The sequence below is a fragment of the Pteropus vampyrus genome, unplaced genomic scaffold (assembly GCF_000151845.1).
Source record: "Pteropus vampyrus isolate Shadow unplaced genomic scaffold, Pvam_2.0 Scaffold61, whole genome shotgun sequence".
Lineage (NCBI taxonomy): Eukaryota > Metazoa > Chordata > Mammalia > Chiroptera > Pteropodidae > Pteropus > Pteropus vampyrus.
This window is the reverse complement of record NW_011888842.1, coordinates 7507376-7529634: the sequence shown is the minus strand read 5'-3', so window position 1 is coordinate 7529634 and position 22259 is coordinate 7507376. Positions and strand designations below refer to the sequence as shown.

At 42.8% G+C, this 22259-nt stretch overlaps 1 protein-coding gene across 8 annotated transcripts in view; it reads right to left on the bottom strand.

Moving 5' to 3' along the window:
- Positions 1–4844: 4844 nt before the first annotated feature.
- The window catches only part of MRRF (mitochondrial ribosome recycling factor), a 52664-nt gene continuing 35249 nt past the window's right edge, over positions 4845–22259 (bottom strand). For 5 of the 8 annotated variants that reach the window (XM_011361010.2, XM_011361011.2, XM_011361009.2 and 2 more), the window contains exons 6-7: positions 14841–15000; positions 6934–7179 (exon numbers count right to left, since the gene is read on the bottom strand). In XM_011361010.2, coding sequence (XP_011359312.1) covers positions 7102–7179; positions 14841–15000 — 238 coding nt within the window. In that variant the 3' untranslated portion in view covers positions 6934–7101. Of the gene's footprint in view, positions 7180–14840; positions 15001–22259 lie in introns of all 8 variants that reach the window. The other 3 variants (XM_023531117.1, XM_023531121.1, XM_023531122.1) reach the window with 1 other exon arrangement.

Here is a 22259-nt window from a genome sequence, read left to right as displayed (position 1 = left end):
TGGGATTCATGCGTTAGTAAAGTTAAGAAAAAAAGATGGAGGGGACCAAGAAAAGGTGACAAACTTTTTATTTATTTTTCTAATGTCTTTTTTTTAGAATCACTACTTTTTATAAGAGAAAAATAATTTTAACACACACACACATACACACACAAAATCTAGAAAGAGAAAGATCTAAGAATAGAAAATAGTCCTTTAAGTTAAATTGTATGAAAACATTTGCTACATTACTTATTTTGCCCCAAATGGGTGAAAATGTTGTCAGGGACCAGCCTGGGTTGTCCCGTTCAGTAAGAAACCACCAGTTTTGTCCAAGCCCCTCCTTGGTACCCATGGGAAAATGGAGTGACTTTTACTGGTGACAGGGCAAAACTGGGACAGGCCCCATAAGCCTGGTCCTGCCCACTGCGGCACCCCGCAAGGCCCTTTCCAGACACTCTGGTCTTGGTTAAAATAACTTACTGAGGCTACCTAGCGGGGGTCAGACATGACTCTCCGGATTCCAAGCTTCCTGTCTGGTCTTGTGTGTCTTTGAACAAGCAATTTAACCTCTCTGTGCTTCGGATTCCTCAGTTGTAAAGTGAGCAAATCAATAACTAGCTTCTAGAGTTGCCTATAATGGCAAAGGCCCAAGGCAGGTTGGCCCCTACCGCTAACAGCGAAGAGTGGGCCATCTGGGCTGAGGCTGGAGTCTAGAAGGGAGAGAAGGCGTGTGTGCCCTGCCCGCCCATGCCAGCTGAGCCCACGTCAGAGCAGTCGTCAGCCTGTGGAGGAGCTGCTGGGCTGGGAGACTTGAGGGACTCGGCCCAAGTGAGGCTGCTGTGGACTCGGGTGGCCAAGGGTGGTATGGGATTAGGGAAGAGACCTTTTCCTGTCTTCTCAGGGACCCCGGCCAGCATGCTCCCAGGCCCAGGAACCAGCACTCTTGTCACTGACACAGACACTCCTAGCAGGAGCACAGGCGAAGGTCCCCCCAGTGGCATTAGGTGCAGACACCAGCACGGGGGCGCCTGGGCGGGAGAGAAGCGTGGTGGCCCTTGTGATTGCGGACAGCGCGGGAGGCAGCCTTTCGAAGATGCTCAGAAACTCCCGAGGCCGGCTTGGCAGGTGAAGATGGAGGTCTGAGCACGCGGGTAGGAATAAGAGAAACGGGGTTATCGATGCAAGTTGACTTCATTTGTATTCCAGGCCTGGCAGGCTGGTCGCAACTGGACAAACACGTCTTTAGTACCTGCTCTGCGCCAAGCACAGCGCTGGTCAGGGATACAAAGATTCAAGGAGCAGGGAACTTTCTTGCAAGGACTTACACAGCTTACCCAGCCCTAGTGGTGTTTGCCCCTGAGGCAGGGTGCCAGAGACCTGGCGAGGACAGGCCATTTGCCACATCTGTTCCATGGAACGCACCACCCATGCGTGTGCCCAGAAAGGAGAGCACTTTGCAGGTAGGACTGGCAGGGCTCGGTGACTTATTAGATGAGGGGGCGAGGGAGAGGGAGCACAGATGGCTCCAAAAGTCCTGGCTCAGCACCTGGGTGGGAATGTGGATCCCAGGTGGGGCTGGCTGGGTTCGGGGTGTTTGAGGCACATCCAGGTAGAGGTGCTCAACATGCACATGCAGGTCTAGGATCAGGAAAAATGTAAAGATAAAGAAATGAATGTGTTAGTGCAGGGAGGGATGTGGGACCAAGGTCTCCAAAGGCAAGACAGGAATTTTATCTGTCTGGTGGGGTAGTAGTTTAAGGGTACAAATACCAGAAAAAGAAAACAGAATGAGTAAAGACGTGGAGGCGGAAGCAGCACGAAACTTCATTAATTCCATTTGGCTTAAGCACTGGTTGCACTGGGGTAGCTGGGGAGATGTGTCACAACTGAAGAGACACAGCAGGCCAGACCCGCAGAGGGTACTGAATGTCAGGGTGAAGTGTCTATACACAATTCTGCAGGCAATGGGGAGCCTTTGAAGGTTTTTAAGCAGAAAAGTGACACGATAAAGGCTACATTTCAGGTTGATCTAACCTAACAGAACAGGTTGGATTAAAATAGAGACCAGAAGAAAGAAATGCAAGAGACAGGGGCCATCGCTTATTTGTTCATTCAACAGCGAACTTCCTGAACTTCCTCTCGGCAGGAGCAATCTTCTTCCCCAATCTAATCTGTTCCTAATCTGCTATGGTTTTAGACACTGAATCACCTCGCATTAATGCTGCACATGAAGAGAAAATGGGTTCTACTAAACGCATCGGTCCAGGCATACTTTGCTTTACTCCACTTCATTCTATTGAGATGTGTCTTTTACAAACTGAAGGCAAGACTCTCCACGAGCAAAAGGATTATGACTGGCTTTATTGTGGCGGCCTGGACAAAAACTGTAATATCTCTGGGGTATGCCTGTCTTAACAAATATAAATGAGTTTAAGTCACTTCTTAAAAGAAGTTTCATATGTACACACAATCGAACATTATCAGACATTAAAAAGGAGGGAAATTCTGACGCCTTACAACATGAACCTTGAGGACAGGATGCTAAGTGAAAGAAGCCAGTCACAAAAAGACAAATACTGTATGGTTCCTCATATAGGAAGTACCTAGAGGAGTCAAATTCAGAGAGAGAGAACAGAATGGTGGTTGACGGGGGCTGGAGAGGGAGGCGGGGGAAGTTGTTTGATGGATGTAGTTCATTATCAAGTAAAAAGAATTCTGGAGGTGGCTGCACAACAACGTGAAGGTCCTCAACACTACTGAATTGTATCCTTAAAAATGGCTAAGATGGCAAATTTTATGTTATATGTATTTTACCACATTTAAAAATAAAGATAACTTTAAGTTTCAGAATGGTTCACAGAACAAAACCCAACTCAAAAAAAAAAAAAGAAAAACCACACACCTAAAATACAGTAATTCCAAAAGGCTAAAAATAAAGGAATGGGAAAGATCGTTAACACAAATGTAAACAAAAAGCAAGCAAGAGCTATGATCTCGATAGATGAGAAGACAAAATTCAGACTCCAAGCATTGAGAGAGACAAAGACATGAGTCAGGCGATCTATGCATCAAACGCACCAGCACTTTCATAGAGCAGAATCTATAGGAGATGCAAGAAGAAATGGAAATACTAATTAACAGGTGACAAAAACACACCACTTTCAGTCCAAGACTCATCAAAGGGTTAAAAAGTAATGCAGGAAACCTAAACATCATAATCTATAAACTACATGTCCTCTGTACATATCACAGTTTGTACCCCTAAAACAGAGAATATATCTTTTCATGCACATCATGAAAATTTAATAGAAAGTGCAAAGCTTTGCTCAATGGGTTCAACATGATAAAGGATTTAGAAGCACTTTGAAAACTAAAAAGCCCCAAGCCCATTATCAGTTGTCAATGCTATTGTGTTATCATTATTCCTGCTGGGCGGTCTTTCTGCTCACTCCCTGGTTATCTGAAGCATTCTAGAAGAGTCTGCCAAACAGGTGAAGTATAAATGTGTAATCTGTCTCCAGAAGAGCTACCACTTTTTCGCTGTTTACTATTTGCCAGCTACTGTTTTACATGCAGTCCTTTATGAGAAATAGCTTTCTTATTGTTTTGAGAAGGTAAGCTTTCTGCTTCTATCACCTTCGGGGCCCAGAACAATGCTAGGCGCACTTCGAGTCTGTGCTCGATGAAGTCTCATGAACCAAAGTGCTGATTAAGGACCCACTTCAAAGTCAGGTAGGAGTTTGACTTCCCTCTGGCACTGACTACCTGTGTGACCTTGGGCAGTTAAATGCCCTTTCTGAACCTCAGTTTTCTCCTATGTAAACAAGACAGGAGTAATACCTCCAGCAACTAGGACTGTTCAAAAGTTTCAATGTAGTAACACATGTAAAGCGTCCAGCACAGTGCCTGGTCCAGAGCAGATCTTCAACAAATGTTAGTCTGAGGTTGGGGAAAAGGTTAAAATAGGGTTTATATATATATATATAAATATATATATATATATTACATATATATATTTACATATATATATATATATTACATATATATATTTACATATATATATATATATATATATATATATATATATACACACACAATTTTAAAAACCTTTAAATAGGAACATCCTCAATGCATTTGAAATTATTTTAAAGAAAATATCGTAGGAGTAATGGTGAAATAAGTTATGGTACATCCATATCATGAAATACTGAATTACAATGAGAAAGGATAAACTGTGCCTACATATGTTTACACATGGATAGATCACCATATGTTGTTGGTTTTAAAAAAAAGCAAGATTCAGAATAGGAACAAAATAGCTCCCCTCCCCACTTTTTAAAAATTAAATATAGAGAGAGAAAGGTCTGGAAGGATATACCTCTAATTGTTAAAGGGGCGTCGGATTTGGGACCTCTGAGGAGTTTCTTCGAAATTTTAACATTCTACTTTCTTTTGTAATTTCCAACACACACACACACACACACGCACGCACGCACACGCAAACACACACACGCACACACACGCACGCGCGTGTGCACCCATGGAAGAAAGACAACAACAAACAGAAAACAAGTTCTTGAATTCTCTTTGGCCTGTGTTTTTCATGGGACTTTGAAAGCTGTTGAACTGAACCGAGGAGGTGTGAGAATTTCCACACCCGGCTTTCCTTTTTGAAAGAGAGAGAGACTGAAGGAGAGAGAGAGGGAAAATGAGTTTCGGCATTACTCATTACTCAGCACATCCAAACAGGTAGTCATACTCTCATCCCTGCCACCACCGAAGCCGTGACACACAGAGTAATGGAGAAACTTTGATAAATGTCAGCTGAAATAGAGCAATCAGATGAAAGCCATTTGCTGAGCTGTCTGACTGCCCTGGGCCCGAGGTTTTCCTTTATTCATTTATCATGATATACGGCTTTGGCCAACATACACACAGGAGAGAAATTGTTGACATGTGGAACCCAAGTACAGAAAATCTTTCAATTTCCCCCCCGTCTGTTCACCAAATAAGTTTTTGTTTATTTAAAGACTACAGAGGATTTGGCTGTTAAGAACCAAATGCCTTTGGAGTGGAGTTACAACATAATTTATCATTTCCTCTGTTTATTAAAAAATCCTGCATCTTTGAGAAGCACATTTGCAGTGAGTGGGGGATTTCGGCCACTCGGGAAAGACTGTTGCAAAGCCCTCGCCATGTGGCTTACCCCAAAAGAGGCTCCTTGACTGCTCTTTCCATCCCTGTTCTTCGTTAAGCTGATCTCCAGTCATGTGATGACCACTCAGGGCCGGTGAATGGCGTCTGACCAAGAAAGACAGGTAAGCGGGGCAGGAGGCTGTCCGCTTCTTTCATCTCTGACCTAATTCTGACCGTGAGTGTCCACTAGCTGTCGTGCAGCACACTCCACCAGTCCAAGCGGAGGGAAAAGTGCACCCCTTATTACCTCTAGCATGGGACAGAGCCTCTGAGGGGTCAAACAGCAAAGAGAAGCTGGATGCTGCTTCAAAGGAACGCGGCCAGGCCTGCTGCTGCCAAGGTAAGTGCCATTCTGCAGACAGACATTTGACAGAACCGGAGCGAACTTCCTCCCTTTCACTCGAGACATAAATAGCAACTTAGTCCAGTGCATCACACCCCCCTCAAAGACGGGGGTCATGTCTTACCCCCGTTTGTATTCCCAGCGTGTATCACAGTACCCATCACACACTTGGTGCTCACTAAATGTTTATGAAGTGACCAGGATGTAGTGGGTAGAACACATGCTTTAGATCAGGCCTCAATCTGAATCCTAGCTCTGCTACGTGCTAGCTATATAACCCTGGGCAAGAGACCTCACCTCTCTGAGCTCTTCCCTCTCTGTAAAATGAGACAATGAATAATAAAACTCTCTTATTAGCTTTGTTGCTTTGGGCAAATTATCTAATATTGTCAAGTCTCAGTTTTCCTATTTGTAAAATGGAGATAATATACATCTTGCAAGTTTATTGTGAAGATCAAAAATATTGTCTAGAATTTTATCTAGTTCATGTTGGCTATATTACAAATGAATGAATGAACTAATAATGAACCAATGAACAAATAAAAGAATTATTATTGTACTAATAATTTGACCCAGTACTCAAAAAATGAGCCACAGCAAACCAATAATAGGCAGACCCTGGAGGAAGAGTCTCCCATAACCAAGTAAATGTTGAGGACAGAGGCAAAAGCAGAAAATGACAGTATTAAGACTAGAAGGAAAGGAAAAGCCAGCATTTGTTGAGTAGCCACTATGCATAATTCATTCACGACACATTTGAATGCCTACTATGTTCCAGGCATTATGCCGAATTCTGAGGCTACTGAATATACAGACAATTACCAAAAAGAATAATTAAGGTTCAGATAGAAACAGTAGACGGTGCTATGGGAGCCAATAATAGGGGTCCTCAGTTGCGGGGAGAAGGAAGACTTCCCGGAGGAACTGCTGTCTCAGCTGAGAGGTGAAGGATGATCAGAACTGCCAGGTGAGGACTGGTCCAGGTAAAGGAGAAAGTGTGTGAAGATGACTCAGAGTCAAAAGTCTGTTCTGGATGCTTTACCCACAGGTCCTCAGAGGGCATTAATCCAGACTGACTCTACTGTTTTTCTTATGGTTATTATTCTTTCTAATTCATTTTGATTTTATTGACTGGTAAAAATGGGCCTCTAGCGAAGTTATCCAGTCACAGGCGAAGGTCCACATCAGCCCAAGCGAAGTTTAAAGTTGGGGCCGGGGCCCTACTAAATGTTTGAAAAGGAGGCTCCCGACATGAGGAGCCGTCGGGGCTAAGCCTGCAGTGGTCCTAGGCATTTGGCAACGTCACAGTTACGGCAAATTCCCTAAGTACAAGCCCTCTGTCAGCAACAGATATTCTCCGAGGGCTGCCCATACCAGAAGACCTAGAGCAGACTGGGGGGACAGGGGAAGAGAGGAAGAGAATGAACAAATCTGGGTGTCCCACTGGAAGGCTGGGCCTCACAAGGACTGACAAGTACAGTGACGGCCTTCTGTGTGGATAGGGTGGAGAGACGCCAATTCGCCACCCAGGGGATGCACTAGAAACTGGGCTCTGAGGTACTGCTGGCCCCGGTGGACTTTCATCCAAGGAGTTCCTTAGTCTTCACTGCCAGATGCCTGTCCAGCTCTGCAACTGTGTCGTCGGCCATTTGGCTGATCTGCAGAAACACGAAATGAGACAGCCTGATAACCGGGGCTGGAAAAGGGTGGAGGAGAAACATTCCAGAACAATGAAAAGGTTATCTGGGAAATCATAATGGTGACAAGTGCTCACCACATTCTCTGAGTCCCAGACAGGCACTGTACTAAGAACTTTATAATCGTTCTCTTATTTCATTCCTAACAGCAACCTATGAGATAGATATTCTTATTATTTCCATTTCAAAGATGAAGAAAGTGAGGCAATTCGATTTCTCATTCAGGATACACAACTAGAAAGTAGCAATGACAAAATTTAATCTGGTTAGTCTGATTCCACAGCCCCAAATTCTTAACTATTATTATAGGATACAGAGAAGCCAGTTTCATCTGTCCCTTAACGAACCTCTAGTATCTCCTACGCCTCTGCTAGATAAAGCCCTCATACTAATTGATAAGAAGACTAGTCAGATCCCAATTGTTAGGCAGAAAAAAAAAAGTCTTGAAAAAAGATGAAGTACATCTGGTTAACAAACATGGAAAATTCAATAGACACTGAAGAAATGGAAATTAAAACAAGATATAATTCAGTCATCATAGTTAACAAAATTTGATGTCGTGGTTTTTAATTATAATATTCAATGCCAGGAAGCTATGGTGAAATGGATAAGGTCACATATCATCAATAGGGATTCAAATTGATGCAAATGTTCATACCGTTTTTTTTAACCCCCAAATCTCTCAACTGGGAAATTACCACATGAATGGAATCTGAAAAAAATTTTAAGTTCTATATACAAAGGTATTTATCTAAGCTTTATTTTTAATAATGAAAAATCAGAAAATCTAAAGTGCTAGAACAGGGAAGTAGATGAATACAGACAGCCATTAAAAATGGGTAAGATTATCCATTTGTTATGGAGAGGGTATAAATATGAATAACATTCCAGTATATATTTCTGAAACGTTTGAATGTTTGAATGTTTTATAATAAGCATGGGTTGCTTTTGTAATCAGAAAAAAAGAAATAATGTTTCAAGATATTATTTATAATATCATGGAAACATGTTCATATTATCCCTGAATTAAAGAAAAAGCAGGATACAAAATTGTGTATACGTAGCAGAAATGATCTCAAATATGATTTTAAAAATGCATATTTTTTAAAATTAGGAGGAAACCTGTCAAATTATTAACAGTGATTATCTTTCAGTGATGGAAAGATAGCTAATATATTACTTATGTCACTATCTGTCACATACAACAGAAGACCTAGTACATAGTAAGTGCTCAGGAAATACTAAATGAATAATTATTAATGTTTCCTATGCTTTTCTATATTTTCCAAATTTTCTGAAATAAACAAATACTTCCTCTGAGAATGAAAAACACAGGACACTTAGTAAGTGTTGCGGACTTCCTCCCACGTCTGACAGGGACCTTCGGCAGAGACTCAGGCAGGAAGCTTTGAAGGGGGCAGCGTGGAGCCCACGGCCTGTGTTCAGCAGCACAGCGGCTGCCTGACATCTTTATTTGCAGACCACAGGTCTTGGCCAGGAACTGCGAAATAAATGCACTGGAAAGGGCAGAAACTAAAAAGGATTTGGAGCAATTGGTCCCAGGCACGGAGACAGCCAGACTCTCGCCATAGCAACAGCTGCGCATTTTTTTAGCTGGAAAAGCAAAGTTCCTGGGGCTGCTGGGCACTCTGGAAGAGCGACTGGGCTCAGAGTGGCTGCTTGGTCCCTCCTCACTCTGCCAGCAGCAAACCCTTGATATGCTTCTTTTGCCCCCACCTAGGAGCATTCTGGCACCCCTAAGCATTCCGGCACCCCTGGGACTGACAGGAACCGAGGCAGCAAGCCTCCTGGAAAACGGGTTTGGTGTCAGGGACGGGGACTTGGGGGAGGAAGAGCACATCTAGGCTAACAATCTGATAATGTGGTTTCTGTAAATTCTTCTCAGTGCTGTGACAAAGTGCAAGTCACATCCCCACTTAAGTCAGTCCCCTTGTCTAACAAATAGTAATGCTAGTCCCTTCCTCAGAGAGTAGTTGGTAGGGTTAAACAAAGCCATAAATATGCAAGCATATTTTAAATTGGTTATTTGCACTGCAAATACTGTTTGTGTTTCTCTGATTTTTATATCACTTCCTGACTTCTTTTCAAATCAATTAATGAAAATATTTACTTTTTACCATACTACAGGCACAAAGTGCCCTTGGAGACAGTCTGCCTGAAAGTTCACCTTTTCCATCTTTATCGGACTTCTTAAAATGATGATGATTAACAACAATGACAAGGACATCAACAACATCTCACACTTATTACCTTCCAGGCACTGGGCTAAAAACTTTACCTGCATTATTTCACATAATCCTCAAAACATGAAATACTATTATCATCTCCCTTTAATATATTATGAATCCTAATTATTTCGCCCGACAGTTACACAGTAGTTCATACTATGCAGAAGTGTTTTATCCTGTTACTTCATTCCAATCCAACAATCTCAGGTAACATCTATAGATGGGTGGGATAGGTATTACACCCATTTTCAGAGGAGTAAACCAAGGCATTAAATGTTAACCAAGCTGCTCGAGATCACATAAAAAGTCAGTGGTGTGACTGGGTCAAGAACTCACCCACCCCAGTTGCCAGTCTGGTGCCACTACTCCCTCTGGGGAGTCTGCAGCACCTGGCCTAGTCCTTTCCCCTTCCAGTGAGGAGGTTGTTGGGCTCATTAAAACAGTCAATCCCAATCCCATATTCAAAGTCACAAGGCGGGGAGAGAGAAGTGGGATGGACAACTAGGCAACAACTACTGAGGACCAGTAACCATACCGGCCACTTTTAAGCAAGTTGTGTCATTTGGTCCTCTAACCAATCCTGTGTGACAGGCATTACTGCTACTACTTTACAGGAAACAGAGGCCCAGAAAGGTGAAGCCCTTTACTGAACTTAACAGATGACAAATGAAACAGCTAGAATTTGAACTCAGGCCAGTCTGATTCCAAAACAAGAGCCCTTTTCCTCATAAAGGTGATAACACCGTCATCAGCATTATTGTCGTGGTCGTCATGGTCGTCGTGATCATCATCATCATCACATTTGCTCCTTACAAGTTCAGGGAAATAAAAGGCAGACAGAGGAAAGGGAGATGGCAGGAGAACACCCTCGGGCAGGCCCGGGTAGCAAGGCATCCCTTCCGAGGTCTGACGCAGAACATCCACAACGCCACTGGGCGCTCCAGCTGCTCAGTCCAGCCTGCCTGCCCGCCTGCCTGCCCAGGCTGCTGGGAGCCTTCGCCTCCTTCAGCCCCACCAGCACCCAGCTTCATTTCAGAGCAGTTCGGTTTCTGAGAAACAGGCAGCAGTGAAAGGATCTTGGCCAGATTTACTGGTGGTTTCTGCCAAGTGCTTTAATGTTCAGCAGGCTCATTTATAGCAAACTAAAGCGAAGGTGAAACAGCAGGCTGACAGATGTCAGAGTCCTGAGTGGGGAGACCCTGGTCCTTCTTCAGAAGAGCTGGCCTGGGCAGGCATTTGGGAAGTTGGGAGGAAGAGGGTTTGGGGGTCAGATGTGTTGCTAGAACCTACAACAGAATCTCTTCCTTCTTATACACCAAAAATGAAACATTTTTATAATAGTTTTAAAAAAATCTGACCTCCCAAAAGACTTTAGGAAAAATTTTTTTCACTAAGAAATCTCACAAATTTAAATTGTTCATAATCCCATTATCTTAAATAACCACCATGAACATTTTGACGTGGATAAGCTGCCAACCTTTTTATGTGTATGGCATTCTTCTCTATAGAAATGAAATATTATAATACTATTATGTAATCTACCTTTAAAATATAAATTCCATAAAAAATTTCCCATGTCTGTGAAATACTGTTATAACTGTCTACACATATAGATTCCAGTAAACGGATATAAAAGAACTTATTTTCTCACTGTCACAAATTTAGACAGTTTCCAGTTTTCTACTATTATACATAATACATCAACAGATACTCTGCAGATAAGATTCCTGACAATTTATTTTGGATAAATTCCCAATTCACTGAATCAGAAATGTATGGACTTTGGTATACACAGCCATACTATCCTCTAGAGAAACTGTATGGATTTATATAAAGAATAGCTTAATCTTTCTTGTGGAGCATGGAAGTAAAAGCAATATTTCTAACATAAGCAAGATTTTAAGCTCACATTAAAAATTCTATGTTCAAATATCAGGGATTAGAAAAGGCAAAAAAAAAATTTAAAAACATACATATTCTAAAGACTCTGGGAGTAATTTAGACAGTTCGTTCCAAGAACCTAAAAAATATGTGTTTCCTTTGAGCTATAATTCCGCACTCGGGACTGCATCCTAAGGAAATCATCTCAACAAAGACGTGTGTATAAAAATATTCACTGCAACCTTACTTATAATAACAAAAAACTTTAAACAAACTAAATATCCAATGAGAGGATTTATGAAAGTGAACTATGGTATAACCACAAGACGGACTATTTTACAACTGTTGGAAATGATTGTTTACAAAGAATTTTTTAAGACACACGAAAATGCTAATGGTTTTAATGCTGAACAGAAAATAAAAAGCTGGATACAAAATCGTACGTACATGTTCTTAGATCATGTTAAAAACCATGTAGTTTTTTTTTTAAAGGGGGGAAAGAATAAATATCCCAAAAATGTTAAGAGCAGTTGCTTCTGCATGTGGGATTATGGTGAATTTTCCCTCATTTTTAAAAACAGTCTTCTGAACTCTACATTTTCTACAATGGGCATATGAAACTTTGATAATCAGGAACAAAGGAATCACATAAATTTTTAAAAACTGCTTAATAAAGCAACAATCAACTCCTGCCTTATTTATTTAAACAAAACACACACTAAAAACTCCAGATCCGTGCCTTGCGTCAGAAAAAAGAACAAAATAAAGTGTGCACAAGGCTGTCTCCTGAATATTTTCTTACTCAAACTTTAAACCATGACAGTAAATTAAGTTATTATCAATCATGGTAACTAATATTTAAATGATAATATCTTAAATAACAAAGACTGTTGCACTGGATGTATCATGAACTATATAGCATATGGTCTTTTTTCTTGTAAGACTATACATATGCTTTCAGAGATAACATGAATGTTAATGATGGCATCTCTGGGTAATGAAATTTCAGTTACTTCTTAATTAAAAAAAATTTATACTAAACACAGATCAGTTTCATATCAGAAAAAAAAGAATACAGTTATTTTCATTTTGAAAAAAATAATTTAATAGTAATAAGCAGTGAATAAGAAGCTACTGAGTGAAGGCTTCCAGCACAGTCTTTGTCAAGCGGATTTTATCAAGAGAACTGGTTATCTGATCATTCTTCCTTTTTTAAGGAGTGTGGGCTCTGGTCCCTGAGGCAGATGCCCAGACTTGCTGAGTGAGCAGTGCCTGGCAGCTCTTCCACAGGCTTACACCAGGAAGCAGGGAAGAGGCCGAGGTCAGCTACAGAGACGGAACCCCTGGGAGATGGACAAGAGCTGGCACAGCTGGGGCCTAGGCCTGGACTCTTCCGAGGCCTGATCAGGGCTCAGAAAAGGCCAGCCTACTCTCTGAACCCCTTTTAGCTGATGCAGGAAGAGAAGAGAGCACAAAGATGGCGAGAAGGGAGCTCTGAGGGTCTAGATGGCAGACACTCTAATGGTGCTGCTGGCAGCTCCAGGGCAACCCTTCAAGGGAGAAACAGACTTGGGAGGAGTCAAGTAACCTCCCCAAGGTCACAGGACATCAAGTGCGGAACAGCCCCTTCCTAACTGGTGCCCTTCTAGGGGCACACCGGAAGGCTTTTACTTTCCGTGTCTGCTTTTGCAGAATTATCTACGCAACTTTTTAAAAACATACATTCCTGGGCAGACCTACTGAATCAGAGTATGCAGGAGGGGAGCCCAGGAATCCATCTAAAATTCTCCCCTGGGTGATTTTTTGTCCTGGCCTATGACTAACATTCTACCTGCCAGTCCAGGAGAAGGGGAGCGGTTAGTCAATTTATGGCCTCCTCAGGTGTGCCCCTAATGGCTGTCCTCGCCTTCTGCTTCTTACCTCTTTACTTCCCATCCTGCTCATGCTCCTGTTCAATCTTCCTAAAATACTGCTTTTATTGTGGACAAGGTGGCTTTGGCTAAGCCTTTTATATTTATAGTACACTAAACGATATAAATTCTATCTCCTCAATACTGGTAAATTCATCTCCCTATCTCAATTCTACTTGTACCTTTGAGGTCTGGGCCATCATCATTTCCTAGCTGGATTTCTAAAACAGCCTCCCTGGCCTCCCTGCCTCCAGTTTAGACCCCTAATATGTTTTCTACCCAGCCACATTGTCATTTTTCATAAACACAGATGTGATCTCTTCACTGTCTGGGAAAAAATCTTTCGACATACTTACTCTAAAAATGCAGATCCTTAGGCCCCACTTCAGACTCACCGACTCAATCTCTGGGAGTGGGGCCTCAGATACTTGCATTTTAATAAGCTCCTCACGTGGTTATAATGCTGTGGCAGATTAGATTGTTGTTCCATAAATATTCACTCCCTCCCCCAGACCTGCATGAATATAAATACTTCCCTGCCCAAGTGATGACTGGTTTGGCCCATGTGATTTGCTTGGCCAATGGGATGTGACAGGAACAAGTGCTTAAAATGTACTTGAGTGGTTGGGGTTACGCTCTTGGCGTCTACTGTTGCCATGAAAAGATGCCCTGGGAAGCTTGTTGACTCTAGAAGATTTTTTCATTTTGAAAAAAACAATTTAATGGTAGTAAGTAGAACTATATAAAGCAGACTTAAACCCAACCAAAGATATGTAGCCAAGCCCACTGAGACCAACACAGAACAGATATATCCCAGCTGACCCACAGATATGAGAATAAGAAATAATGCTTGATATTGTAAATCACTGAATTTTGAGGTTATTTGTTATGTAGCATTATTGTGGCCAAAGCTGATTGATAAAGATGCATAGCCAACATGGGACTCGCTGGACCTGTTAAAGTCCAAACTCCTCGACCTGCTACACAAGACCTTCGATGAACCTGGCTGGCCACTCTCTCTTCTCCATCCATTCCGCAGTCTCCGCCTAGGTGCACGATTATCTCATTGTAACGTTCTCTCCGTCACCATACCTCCGTACGTGCTGCTCTGCCTTTCCCCTTCGTCTCACCGGCAGCTCCTTTAAGACTTGTTTAGGTGCCACTACCCAGCACATTAAGAGCGCTGTTACGTCCTCACCTCTCAGCACCCAGACAACCAGCCACAGACAGGAGAGCGTTAGCATATAGGCTCTGATCACTCTGCCTGTGTGTGGATCCCACTTCTACCATTTACGAGCAGTGTGACTTTGGGCAAGTTATTTAGCTTCTATGACCCTTAGTTTCCGAACTATGTACACTGCATGGCTTGCAGTGACGAGGACAAATGAAGTGATGCTTGGCACAGAGACCCGCCACATACCTCCTCCACGTGCCCAGGGTCCAGACCAGGGTGAGGCCCAGGACAGACCCAGTCAATGAAATGCTGACCAGGGGTACTGTGTTTTTATTTTCCTCCCTTCAGACATGAATGAGTGAATCCCCGGGTGAGATACGTGAATGCTACATCTGTTGGGGACAGTACCTGTTTTTCTATGAGCCGAATGGTGTCCTCCGAGGCCTTGTCCTTTGACTTCTTCAGCTTATTCATTGCGCTGGTACGGACCTTCCGTAAAGAGTCTTTGGCTTTGTTGGTGTTCTGTTTGGCCAGTTTCACCAGCATTTCCCTGTGCTCCCTGGTTACTCTGATAAAACAAACAAACAAACAAACAAACAAAACGAAAGAACGTTCAACAAAATTGTCCTATACATTAACTGCTAGCCAAGGATTTAGCATCACACTGTCCACTAGCTCAGTGTTTTGTAACCTTACTCTCTGTCAGGGGGTGATGTTTGCATCCCTAACACATGCCCCTGGGTGAGCTCAGGGCCAAGTAAAGTTCCTGGCGAGGTGGCTGAGGAGAGCTAGTAAGGCCACTGCTTAAAAGCATGAGCCGGGAAGTCTAGGCGGACCTGGGGTCAATTCCTGGCCATGCCGCTTAGGGCAAGCAGAACTAATCTGCTCTCCCCAGAGTTCTCATCTTTACAACAGGGGTTGTTGGTACCTGTCTCAGGCGGTGGTGTGAAGATCACATGACATGATGCATGCAAGTCATTTAGCTCAGACCCTGGCACATTTTAGTGCTCAACAAAAGGAAGTGATAATTAGCTAGGATGCCAGCCCCTTCTCTCCCACTGAAGAAAGCAATGCAAATGAGTGATGATGCAAAAGCTATCTCTTAATCGCCCCAAACAAGTAGCAACCTTCAGAATCTTAACTATTATTACAGCCCCAACATAACATGTGAAAACCACAGTACCAGTTACCTTCCAGTAAGTATCCATGAGAGTGTCTGGCATGTTATAAATGCTTGATGAGTGTCAGTGATATTTACTATTAACATCGTAATAGTAATAACAACAGCGAGCACACTGAGGGCCTACTATAAACCACAAGGAGAGGCACTTTACATGCCGATCCTTACGACAACTGTATGAGGCAGTTATTGTTATTCCTGTTTTACATTTAATCATCACAACCACCCAGCTGAGTAGCCCGTGTTTGTCCTGCCTTCATTTTTTCATCATGTGCACACTGAGTGCCTACAACCTGTCAAAATTGGTGTTGGGCACGAGGGCGCTATGGTGAACAGGACAGACCTTTGTGCTGCTCTTAAGGGGCTTAATTAGGGAGGGAGAGAAGAGAAATTTACAGCAGAGCATGAGAAGTGCTGTGGTAAGGGAAGTGGGGAAGCAGAAGGTATCATAAGAACACGAAAGCAGCTCGGCTAACTCATCAGGAGCTGCCCGAGTTTGGGTAGGGGCCATAAGGAAAGACCTTCTCAGAGAAAGAACACCTAAATGTGGCAGTCATTAGGTCTGCTCACTAGTATTCTGGTTCTTATTTCTTCCCATAGAAATGCATTTCCCCATCTTCTGTAAAGTTCTGTGTGGCTGTACGACTTGCTTTGGACAACGAAATGTGAGCAGAAATGACAGGTGTCACTCTAGGGCAAAAGCTTTAAGAGCCAGTGTGTGCCATACATCTGTTTCCATTGGCCACAGAATAAGTGGAGCGTCCATCAGTTGGGATCCCAGAGTGACTATGATAAACAGCACTCGTCATGCAGCATGAGTAAGGAATAAATTTCTGTTGTTATAAGCCATGGAGATTTGGGGATTGTTTGTTACTACAGCACAGCCCATCCTATCCTGACTAACACATCACACTAGGATCTGAAGAATAAATGCAAGTTGCCAGTCCTGGCATGGCAAGGAAAGACTTCCAGGAGGGAAAAAGAGCATGTAAAAAAGCTTTGAGCTGCAAAGAGACTATGTTTCAATTGAAAAATTGACTGGAGCGCAGATAATGAAGAGAGCAGCAAGAAAAGATGCTGGAAAGCCATGTCATGGAGGGTCTTGTAAGATCATAAACTCCATTTTCCAGGTTGAGAAATGAGGTCCAAAGAAGTTTGGTATCTTACATGAAGTCAAACCTAGACTGGCCTGTTTCAGAAGCCAATGGTCTCAGTCTAACAAAATTCCTCTGCTCCTGGGGTCCCGACATGGACACCCTTGGCATATGGTTCCTGACATTCAACCAATGGGGTTCTTGCTTAGCAAGGACAACCCCAATGTCTGGGTAGACGTTCCAAGTGAAACAGTGGTGAGCAGCTGTTAAAGATTTAGTGGCATCTACCTGATATTTTTTTCCCTGATTGGATGAGAAAAAATTTTTATATTTCTGAGAGGATAAGCTCTGAAAACAAAGTGGACAGCTGTGTTATAAATAAGTTCTCCTAGATTCAGCTAATTGATACTGATTATTGCCATTATTAAGCCCCTCTATGCCAGGTGAGTACTTCAAGTATATTATCTTTCCGATCCTCACAACAGGTCATCAAACTAGATTCTCATACCTCCATTCTGCCATGGGGAAACTGAGGTGCACAGATGTTACACAACTTGCCCATGGGCTTGAGTGGGAGAACTGGGATTTGAATCCAGAGCTTTCTGGCCTGTATTCTTTCCACTACTCAGTGCTGCCTACCCCTTGTAATCTATTTCAGATAAATTATGCACTGCTGCCATTACTTCTGCTTCCAGGCAGAAAGCTTTTCAAAGTCAGTAATTTGAATCTTGGGACTGAAAAGGACAAAACCACCATGTCAGGAGTTTAGGGATTTGGATCAGATCTTGTTACTTTTATGGTTTTTAATTCATTGAACGAAAATCACGCTGACATGTTTAGGTCTCTTTTTTGTTCTGCCAAAGCATATGTCAGTATAAGGAAGGAACAGGAAAATTAAAATTTGATCCACTGATTCAAAAAACTTAATCCTGCTGAAATACTAGGAGGGGCAGAAAATAAATGCATCTAATTCTGTAAGAAACCTCTTAAACTTCTCTAACAAGAAGTATTTCATATATAATGAAATCTTACATTTCATATATAATTTGAAATAGGTATCCTACTGTTTAGATAATCTTTAATAAAAAATTTTTATCTAATCAACTTCCTTTTCACAATGTTTTATTTATATTTTACATGAAGAAAAAGCCATAGATTAAAAAAAACACAAATCGGGGCTCAAAAAATCCTAAGAGTAAAAGGCTTTATAAAGAAAAAAATCACTATATATAAATTAGCCTTAATAAAGTATATTTTGTATTTATTAATGTAAATGTGATGTTACTACACTATTAATACCAGATAGTTTCCATACATAATAGTATCCAATTATTGACATTGACAAAAATATTTCAGTTTCAGGATGCAAAGACAGAGGCAATAATCTAAGGAAATGGAGAAGGGAATACAGTGTGGGGGTGGGGTGCTGCGGGGAACGGAGAAGGGAGGAAGGGGAGGGGATGCCTGGCGCAGGAAGGGCGGAGTTTGGGGTGTTGAGCTGAAAGGTATCTAAAATCCAAGCTCAGAAGCAGTTACGGTGATGGCAAGGGACTGTTTTTGAAGTCAGACAGCCCTGACTCATTCCCGTATCTATTACTCAGGAGCTGACTGTCCTTGGGCAAGTTACTTAATTCTCTCTGAGCCTCAGTTTTCTCATCTCTAAAATGAAGATAATAAAAACACCTCACAGGGTGATTTGGAGAAGCAGACAGAACATCTGTAAGGTACCAATAAAGACAGCAGCATAGAGTAGCCATGAATAAATGATAGTGTTTACGAATCTTTTAATCAAACACTCTTAATTACCTTCTCATGAAACATAGGCACATCTGTTTTAGAAAAGAAACATAGTATATTATGGAAATATTTTAATTCCTTTCCAAACCAGTGATTAATACATCCGATCATCTCTCTCTCTCATTCATGGGGTTCTGAGTACACGCCACTTTGTATTCCAGGCTTCCGGACTCAGCCAGTTGGTTTTGAGCACCCGCTCTGCACTTGGCATGCATTTGTTTGTACATCAAGCACTGGCTGAGGCCCCTGTGTTCCATGCCAGATTCTAGGCCAGGCCAAGGAGCTCCAGAGAGGAGGCAGTCCTGGTCCAACTTCTCTAGAGGCTCAGTCCAGTGGTGGAGACAAACTTGTCAACCACTGCTTAGAAAGAATATGACTGCTGCTAGGACAGAGAGACAAGCATGTGAAAGGCGCATGTGGAAAGTACAATACACCCACCGTGAGAGCCAGACAATATCTAAGGGATGCAGAGTAACTTGTCAGCTGCAGAAGAATGGAGAGGGCATTTCAGGCATAAGCACAGTGAGAAATATAACGGCAGGAGGGTCTGAGGCTTAAAAGGGTGCATCAGGGTCAATTTGTGCTGCAGGCCTGGAGCTTTCAAATTCTTCTTTAGCCACAAAACTTTGGCTTCAAATGAAACCAAGGCAGGGGCCTCATTTATGAAACAGATAAAAAGAGAGCTACTCCAGTCAAGGAGAGAAAGGTCACAAGGGTGGGGGTGGCACTCTGCCTCAGGCCTGTGAGGCTGAGCCCCACCTTGACTGCCCTCCACTTCTGGGCCACCGCTTACTGGCTGAGTGACCTTAAGCAAGCTATATTAAACTCTCTGAGTTTTGATCTTCTCATCTGGAAATAGAAACTGAAAACAAGCAAAAAATAGCATCTACCTTTCAGAGTTATTATGAGAATTAGATGAGATAATACATGGAAAGTATACAGAACAAAGCTTAGTAGAGAATAAGCAATCAGAAAATATAAGCTGCCTTTGTTGCAATTGTTATTTATGTTTTGGCAACCACTGAGGCATCTTCAAATCATGAAGAATTTATTCATGAAAGATTCTGTCAACAGAGAAATGACAGGGCAAACTATGCTTCACCAAGATGACATTTTGAGATCTGACTAGTAATTTAACATCTGATGCACGTTTTAAAAATCCAAATGCTCCCAGCATATAGTCCCGACATTGCCTTTTTTAAATATTCATTCATTCATTCATTCATTCATTCATTCATAGTTTCATTCTACAGCTATTTACTAGGCATCTATTATGTGCCAGTCACTCTGTCAGATACTAGGGATATGGCATTAAACACACATGAGTTTACAGTCTGGCAAGGAAGGCAGTCATTAAACAAACGTATACACAATTAATCAATACATCATAGTCATAACAAGCACAATAAAGACATAAAGAGTTCTATGAACATAATTAGCAGGGGAAGGGAGTCTGACTAAGCTCTCCTTGTAGGTCTCCAGGAACTAAATGGGGCGATATTTAAGCTAAGTGATATTTAAGTTAAGTTGAGTAAGAGTGGAAGGGCTTAGGGAAGATCGTTCCCACCAGAGGGAATGGCCTGTGTAGAGGCACTGTTCCAAGACGGTGGGCACTGCTCGTGAGAGATTGACAAAAGGCAGTGTGGCTACAGTACAGAACGCAGAGAGAAAGACTGTCCCCAGCGAGGAGGCTGGAGAGGCTGGGAAAGGCAAGCCTACATATGCAGGAGCATCAGTGTCATCCTGAGTCTTAGCAGATCCAGCAATGGATGAACAGACACACAAATGTGGTACATACATACAGTGGAACAGCATTCAGCCCTAAAAAGGAAATTCTAATCCATGCTACAACTTGGAGGAACCTTGGAAACATTAGGCTGAGTGAAAGAAGCCAGACTCAAAAGGACAAATATTATATGATTCTACTCATATGCTGTACCTGCAATGGTTAAAATCATAGAGACAGAAAGTAAGATAGTGATTATGAGGGACCTGCGGGGTCGAGGAATGGGAGGTTAACGGATATAGTTTCAGTTTTGCAAGATGTAAAGAGCTCTGGAAATGGCTGCACGACAATGAGAATGTACTTAATGCCACTGAACTGTACATCTTAAACTGGTTGAAATGGTAAAATTTTTATGTGTATCTTACCACAATAAAAAGTGTGTGGGGGGAGTCTTAATAGATTGTTCCTAAGAACATGGGATGCCATCGATATCTGAGTGAGGCAGAGGAAATGTGATTGGATTTGTATTTTGTGCAGACAGCAATATACGAGCCAGATCTAAGCACATGGCAGAAGCTGGCCCAGGAGCCTCTAGGCAGACGCATGGGGAACGAGGACCCACCCCGGAGCAGCTTCTTGGCTGAAGGATGAAGATAGCAGCCTTTTCCGCTAGGGTCAGAGAGCCTCCTAGCACAAGGCAGGGGTTTTGGCTGAGCTGGCAAGGTCACACTTTGTTTGTACAAACTCCACCAGGCAGGTCTTCCAGGAACATCCTGGATGGGGGCCTTCCTGCAAAATTCCTTGAGCATGTTCCCGTGAACAATAAGCAGAGGGCATGCCCCACTGGTAACTCGCACAGCAGAGACTCCCACTGACTGAAATGATACTTCCTATCGTTTCAGCCAGGATGGGACACACGGACAAAGCTATTCACCAGGTATATATCAGAGGAAGCTATACACTCAGCTTGGCCATTACAGTAAAAACCTGTTATAATATGTCAGCACTCGACTTCAGAAGGATCTCTGGTCACTTCGAGGAGTCTTTAAAAGATAGGACGGCCATGTTTTAAAGCCAGGAAGACTTAAATTGGAATCCAAGCTCTGTCACTATTAGGGTCAGAACTGTGAGCATGCTACTCAAATTCTCTGACTCAGTTTCCTCATGTACGAAATGGGAGCAAGAGCGTTACTAAGGATGGAAGCAAGGAGTAAGTGAAACGTTAGTGGCAAGGGCCTGACACTGTGCCAATGTCTATGCACTAAAGCAGCTCCATATTGGGGGCTGCATTCTTATTGTTACTACAGAATCTCCAGGACTTGGGGATAACAGGATGTGACTGGTGAGGGAGAATGACTAAAAAGATTTAGCTCTCACTCAGAGCCTGGGCTACTGGATGGGTGGTGAGCAGAGAGGGAAAGAATGGGGCAGGAGGCCCGAGTTCTGCTCCTGCGGCTGTGGGAGACAGGCTAAGGGAGAAGGGAGCTGCACTTGCAAGGAACAGCCCCTCAAAACACATCCCTGACAGCTCCACTGAGAAACCTCTTCGCTGGGCTTCAGGGAGACTTCCCCACAGTAGGACCGTCAGCCTGCAATCAGCAGCAGACACATGCCTCGGTTTGTTTATTGTTTGCTGGTGGCGGTGCCCAATGCCTTGGAGCTGCTGGCCTAAAGGAAATGTTTTTGTTTGTGTAGCCCAGCCAGACTTCCTATGCTTCTAGGTACACAATTCCCTCTCTCCTCTTTCCTTGAACCCCACCCACCTTTGGCTCACAGGCCTGTCTGACAGACACTAATGTCTCAGAAGGACATCAGGTGTCCTTTTAGCCCAAAGAAAATCATACATGCAATTGGGAAGGACTTCTACCACCAGCGGTAACTGGTTCTCTCTGGGGACACAACTGGCCACCTGCTTTCAAAGGACTGCCCCAGACTGAGGCCGGGCTAACGCCAGCATATCATCCTGAAACACACCCTGGCGGGATGGAAAGAAAGATGGCTGAGGTCAGGGATCACAGCTCCACACTCCC